Source organism: Manihot esculenta, chromosome 16 (genome assembly GCF_001659605.2).
Source record: "Manihot esculenta cultivar AM560-2 chromosome 16, M.esculenta_v8, whole genome shotgun sequence".
Taxonomy (NCBI): domain Eukaryota; kingdom Viridiplantae; phylum Streptophyta; class Magnoliopsida; order Malpighiales; family Euphorbiaceae; genus Manihot; species Manihot esculenta.
Genome location: NC_035176.2, coordinates 1,495,267 through 1,502,113, shown reverse-complemented (window position 1 = coordinate 1,502,113; position 6,847 = coordinate 1,495,267). Strand labels below are relative to the sequence as shown.

At 32.0% G+C, this 6,847-nt stretch overlaps 1 protein-coding gene across 1 annotated transcript; it reads right to left on the bottom strand.

Moving 5' to 3' along the window:
• Positions 1-356: 356 nt before the first annotated feature.
• On the bottom strand, positions 357-3,103 carry LOC110603957 (cysteine-rich receptor-like protein kinase 15). Its single transcript, XM_021741964.2, has 7 exons — positions 2,201-3,103; positions 1,975-2,091; positions 1,686-1,867; positions 1,397-1,607; positions 1,088-1,325; positions 831-981; positions 357-747 (listed from the first exon to the last, which is right to left on the bottom strand). Exons 1-7 carry the CDS (start codon positions 2,988-2,990, stop codon positions 442-444), a joined length of 1,995 nt encoding a protein of 664 aa, XP_021597656.2. The 5' UTR covers positions 2,991-3,103; the 3' UTR covers positions 357-441.
• Positions 3,104-6,847: the final 3,744 nt, after the last annotated feature.

The following is a 6,847-nucleotide window of genomic DNA, read 5'->3' as shown; positions in this document are numbered from 1 at the left end:
AAATGCTGCGTTTAAGACTAAATTCGGTCGGTTCGGTTCGATCGAACTATTTTGACTCCAAAATCGAACCGAACCGAACAACCTGAAATTTTTAAAAATTAAAACCGAACCGAATCGATTTTATTTTAAAATCGAACCAAATTATTAAATTAAATCAATTCGGTCGGTTATTTCGGTTCAAACCAAATAGTGCTCACCCCTACACATGAGATCTTAAAGAAAAAATATATGACAGATTTTTTTTTATAAATTAAAAGATAAACAAACACGTGGATTATAATCACTGGATTTAAATTAAAATTATAATAATTTGAATAAATTTTTTTTTATAATATATAAATTCATATACATATTTATAATCGATGTGAGATCTCAAAAGAATCAGCTCACGGAACACGCGGCCAAAGGATCTCAACTCAAAATCCATGCTACATGACAATATCACCGCAGTAATATCTCTGAAATTGTCATCTCATTGATAGAAATGCCTTCACAATTTGAAGATGATTCCTTATTTACGACAACTCTTTGAACAGAGAATGTATGTTTTTTGGGTTGAGGAAGTGTCATGGTATCACTTTCTAACATCAAAACGACCATGGACATGGTTGGTCTGTCTGTTGGGTCATCTTGCACACACAATAACCCAGTTTGAATGCATTTCAGCACTTCACCACCCACAAATGAGTTTGCAAGTAATGGATCCATCAACTCCAATCCTTGATTTTTAGACCACAGATTCCATGCCTAAGATACAAAATTAGTAATTATGATATGTTAGTATTCTTGCGTTTTAAAATAAGCTGAGATGGCTTGGAATAGGAACTTACTAATGTGAGAAGGCTTTCTCCGTTTTCTGACAAATAAAAGCCGTTATTTCTTTTTCCACTTATTATTTCTAATAAGAGAACACCGAAACTGAAAATATCAGATTTTATTGATAATAATCCTTGCATTGCGTACTCTGGTGCCATGTAGCCACTGTTTCAAATTAATCAGAAAAAGAAATTAATTTCAATTCCTAATTTCGAAGATGCAATCATTTTTAAAAATATCAAGACAAAAAGAAAAAGAAAATAAAACTTACAAAGTTCCAACGACTCTATTAGTATTAACCTCAGTTTGATTTATACCAAAAATCCTTGCCATTCCAAAATCAGATATCTTTGCATTCATCTCATAATCAAGCAAAATATTACCAGCCTTGAGGTCCCTGTGAATAACTCTAAGACGAGAATCTTCATGCAGATACAAGAGTCCACGAGCAATCCCATTGATAATTCTAAGCCGTCTTGGCCAATCAAGTTGCTCACCCTTGCTTGAATCTGAAAGAATACATATATTTCTCTCAAAAAACACAAGAATGTAATGAAGTTTGAGGTTTAAAGAGTCGAACCAAAGAGGAAGTAATCAAGGCTTTTATTAGGCATGAACTCGTAGATGAGCAATTTTTCATCTCCCTCTATGCTGCATCCCAAGAGCCTGACAAGGTTTCGGTGTTGAAGTTTTGCTATTAGCATGATTTCATTCTTCAACTCCACCAACCCTTGACATGACTTCTTCGACAACCTTTTAACAGCAATTTCCTTCCCGTCTGGTAAGACACCCTGAACATGGATTTTGGTTAATCAAGGTTTAATAATTCTAAGTAATATATAAAAGCAAACGAGATTGATACATGGTACCTTGTAAACGGTGCCGAAACCCCCACGTCCAAGTTTATTTGAGTCAGAAAAATTGTCTGTCGCTTCTCTTACGGTAGTTAGGTCCATTACAGGAAGCTCCACGGAATTCGGCAAATTACCTTGTCCTGTCGTACCTGGGCTTGCCAAGTCCTGTAATAATTCAGGCGGAACTTTTCCTTTTTCTGCCAATAAAAAAGAATATTAAAGATAACGCCATGGATTCTAGTTCTTAGTAAGTTTAAATCCTATGAAGAATCGCTAAAACAGAGCAACCACTCAGTTGAATTACCCTTTTCTTTTCTTCTTTTACGGCGCAAAAAGACAAGACCAGACCCGACGACGATTGCTATTAGCACTGTTGGTATTCCGACAGCAAGCAGTATCATCCGAATCTTCCGTTTATCTGCTGATTATCGAACACAAATTCAATCATCCTTATGGTGCCCATATCAAGATTTAGACCCTTTCTGCAGAAGGGGAAAAAAATCGAAGAAAGAAGATTATACAATCATTACCTGTTGTGGGTGGTGGAGATTGAATATTCTCAACCTGATAAAATGGGTACAATTCATATCTAGCATTACAACTAGGAAATATAACTCTAGCCCCTTGCCTTCCATAACAGCAGTAGGGGAACGCACCAATAGCTTCTCGAAGGCACTTGCTGCAATTGGCGACTGATAAATCTTGGGTGCACTGCACGAGTGTATACAGTGTTTGAGAACTGGTGAAGTTCACTTGCTCTGCGCCGAATCTTTTACCAGACCGATCATTCGCAGCTCGTATTGCCACATTGCGCATCGTCGTTGTCGCCAACTCCGTCAAGCGCTCTGATTCGTTTACAGGTGGTTTGGCATTCGACCACGCCTGTGCAGGGTATTCTTCAACTTGAGAAAAGAAAGATTCATTGGAGTAACGTAGCATGCATTCATCATACCATATGATGGACGCTTTCCCATTAGGACAATCTTGTACAATGTCTTTGGTAGCTGTCGAGACACATCCTTGGCAGACACCTTTCAAGGGGACAATATCCCCCCGGCAAAGGAAAAGGCCGTAGACCATGTCGGAAGGATCATCACCTGCTGCGGTATAATAGAATCCCTTCCCCTGGGTTGCATTTGAAGCAAGAAAAGAGAGCAAGGAGTTGAGGTTCTGCTGATAGATTCCATTTGGCGTGAAGCTAGTGCCATTTTTGCAATAGCTAAAGAGCCAGACGATTCCTGCAACTCCAGGGAGGTTCAGCAAATTAAGCATGAACGATAGTATTAATCCAATGATTACAAGGAGATTGAACGGAACCATCTTCCTTCTAATTTGGAAATTGTGTCTTGGTTTCCCTGACTAGCGGTTTTGTGCGAGGATGCTGCAAGGAATTTTCAGGCCCTTTGCTTGAGAGAGAGAGAGGAGACTCCTCTTTTTTGTTTTTTTAAGGTCAACTCCAAAGATACTAATTGGTCCTATGCTGGATTAATATAAATTTTTAATATAATATTTTAGCAGTCTAATAATATATACAAAATTTAAATGCTTGTAATTTTTTAATTTAATCCAAAATTTTAAATTTCGATATGATAGGTCAAATTTGTAAATATTTTGAAAATTTCATCTAAATTGAAAATCAAAGGAAAGTTTGTATATGTAAGCATGGTGTGATATATATAATTTTTTATTATTTTTTTATGGATTCTTATACCACCTGAGATTTTTTTTAAATAAAAAAACTTGTTGGTATAAATAATTCAAATATCTGGAAATTTTGCAATTTAATTCAAAGCATTAATTTGAGTAAGAGGATCCAATTTTTTTTTTTTTTCAACAAAATTTTTAAATTTATTCATTTTAAAATTCTTTTTATTAATATAAATATCAAAAATAAAATTTTGAGTCAAACTAACTGAAGAAAACTTTATATAAATAAAATTTTGTAAGTTGAATGAATTTTCTCATTTATTTTTTTTAGTTTGAATAATTTAACTATTACCCATATAAATACTATTTAATTTTATCTATATTTATAATTTATTTTTTAAATAAAATTAATCCAACTCATAATTTATTAAATTTAATTTTTTAGATTTATTTTTTATATCTAAATAATTTATAAAAATATTAAATAATTTAAATCATTACTCATAGTACTTTTTTTCTAAAAATTCAAATTTTATTTTTTATAAATTTAAATAATCTAATATATAATTTCAATAGTATAAATAAAAGTAAAGAAAAACAAATATTATTAAAAAATGACTATAAAAAATAAATATGAATAACTTAATTTATAAATATTTTTTTTAAAAAATATTAGTATACTTGACGTTAAAATATTAAAATTGAAAAGTCAATTTTTTGGATTAAAATAATATGAAATAATTTATTACTGTAAAAATAATATTTAGAGTTGTAATTTTATTTATAAGAAAATAATTATTAAATTTTTGAGTTTTTAAAAATATTTTAGTTCGTTTTTATATTAAAATTATATGAGAAAAAATATTTTTATATTTTATAAAATTAAATTATTTAATAATTTATTAAAAAATTATTAGTAAATTTATTTAGATTTTAATAAAAATAATTAAATAGTATAGATATTTAAATTTATAATACTAAATAATATATATATATTTAAAATTATATGAAATAAAAATATAAATATTTAATATAAATTAATGGTATAATTTTTAAATAGGGATCAACTAAATTTTATTTTTAAAATTTTAAGAATTTAATAATAATTATTTATTTATTTATTTAAATTTAAAGAAAAATTATCTAAGCACATCTAATTTAAAAAATTTTAGAGAATAGTTTAATAGGTACTAAATAATGTGTATGTTTAAAATTGTACGAATTAAAAATATAAATATTTAATATAAATTAATAGTATAATTTTTAAATAGGAATCAACTAATTGTTATTATTTTTTTTAATTTCTGTGTAATATGGATTTTTTTATTTTTTATTTTTATTTTTGTGCTATTTGGAATTCGCATTACTTATTTTCTAGAGGATAATATTCAATATCAAACTTCACTTTCATTTAAACTAATAAAAATTTGATTGTGATGGAAGTGGTTGAAGACCACCCTCTTTGAAACAATATAATATTAAAATTTTCATTGATAATTAAATGATACAATTTAAGATTTTATTACAACTTTGATAATTCCTAATTTTTGTTTAACAATGCTTGAAGATTATTATTTAACTCAGTAGGGGAAAGGAGGTATAAAAATTCTAAAAATATAAAAAATATCAAATCAACCAAAAACATAAATCATACCAAAAAATACAACTAAATCAAAAATTAAATTTAAGAACAGAATAAATTAAAACATAACACGAATGAGGCATTAAGAACACTAATCAACTCCACTGCAATGGAATCGTTGTTTGACTGAACAACAGAGTCCACACACTGCAATGGAATCGTTTTAGAAAATAAAACATAATTGACTGAACTATAGAGTCCACACAAAGCAACTAAGATGAAGAAACAAAAGAAAAAACCAACATATAGAAACAAAGAACCTTTAGAACACCCGACCCCGATCAAAATACTAATTGGAGAAAGTCATAACAAAATTATAATTAAAAATAGCTAACAAAAGCAGTACCACATGACGCAACGGTGTAATTCCAAGTTTTCAATGAGAAGCAATCAGAAGCCTTCCCTATATGGCTAAAGAAGGAAGAGAGCTGTTGATTAAAGTAGTTGCTTAGGCCATTCATATCTATTTTATGCAATGCTTTTTGTTATCGGTTGAGTTTTGTAATGACCTACGGGTTATGATTAGTCAATTCTGGTGAATCAACATGAGAATAAAAGGAAGATGTTCCGTGGGTTGGGCTTTTGTGATTTTAAAGCCTTCAATAAGGCTTTATTGGCCGAGCAAGGGTGACGAATCTTACAGAACCCTGAATCTATAGTTGCTAGATTATTAAAGACCCATTATTTCCCTCAATCCTTTCTTGATGCTGCAGTAGGTTAGTTTCCAGTTTCACGTAGCGAAGTATTGTGGCTAGAAGAGACAAACTCGGGGTCTCCCATGGCAAATAGGAGATGATACCAAAGCCCGTATTTGGTTGGATCCATGAATTCCATTATCTTTGATGTTTAAAATTATATCCCCACAACATATTTTGCCTCTCCATGCTATGATATTAGAATTAATTAACACCACTTTCCGATGTTGGAATATGGAGTTACTCAGAGCTGTTTTTCTGTCAATTGATGTTGATTGCATTACTTCCATCCCTGTGTTCAAATTCTCTCAGGAGGATACTTGGGTTTGGCGCTATGAAGAAAAAGGGGCTTTATACCGTTAAAAGTGGGTATTGCATTGCTCTTGCACTAAAGTTGAATAAACAAGATATGTGCGCTTCTTCTTCCTCCCCGATGACAACAGTATATTGGCAAGTATGAAAATTGTCAGTTCCACTAAAGTTTCAGACCTTTGCTTGGCATGCTCTTCTGGGTATCTTACCCACCCGAGACTTTCCTCATCAGCGTCTGGCATCTGTCTCTACTTGTTGCCTCCGGTGCGATCAACCGGAGAGCTCTATTCATTTATGCCGGGATTGCTTAATGGTTGATAGGTTCTGGTCTTCATGTGGACTGGGCTAGGTTACTATAATCTTTGGCAACAGTTTCAAGTGTTGGTGGATGAGTGTTCGTGATCAGACTTCGATGAATGAGTTGTATCTCGTAGTGCAGGTATGTTATAAGCTCTGGTACAGTCAGAATGAACTTCTCATTGATTAGAAAGAATGGAATTGGGCTACCAAAAGTTGTCGTGCTAAGTCGATAAATACTGAGTTTCACCAAACTCATTCAACGGATACAGAAGCAGTTGTTGGGCCTCCAACACTTTCAGTTGACAAATAGTTCTTTCCTCCGGAAGGTTAGTAAAGATGAATGTGGATGCAAGAGTTATGGGGAACGGTTTGGTGGGCTTTGGAGTGGTGTTTTGAGATTTCCAGGGAAAAATTCTAACATGCGCTTCTACCTGTGTTGATGGTAGGTGGGAACATGCTGTTTGTGACGCTATGGCCATGATTTTTGGGCTGCAACTTGCTCTAGAGTAATGTTTCTTTCAGATTATTGTTGAATTGGACTATAAATACATGATAGATTACTTATGATCGGGCTCTTCTTT

Bases quoted from the DNA above. Each gene is read 5' to 3' on its own strand.
- LOC110603957 (XM_021741964.2), bottom strand. From the start codon at position 2,990: ATGGTTCCGTTCAATCTCCTTGTAATCATTGGATTAATACTATCGTTC. The intron at 1,608-1,685 runs GTACCATGTATC...ATCCATGTTCAG, and splicing joins GTTTCGGCACCGTTTACAAG to GGTGTCTTACCAGACGGGAA. The intron at 748-830 runs GTAAGTTCCTAT...TTTGTATCTTAG, and splicing joins GAGAAAGCCTTCTCACATTA to GCATGGAATCTGTGGTCTAA.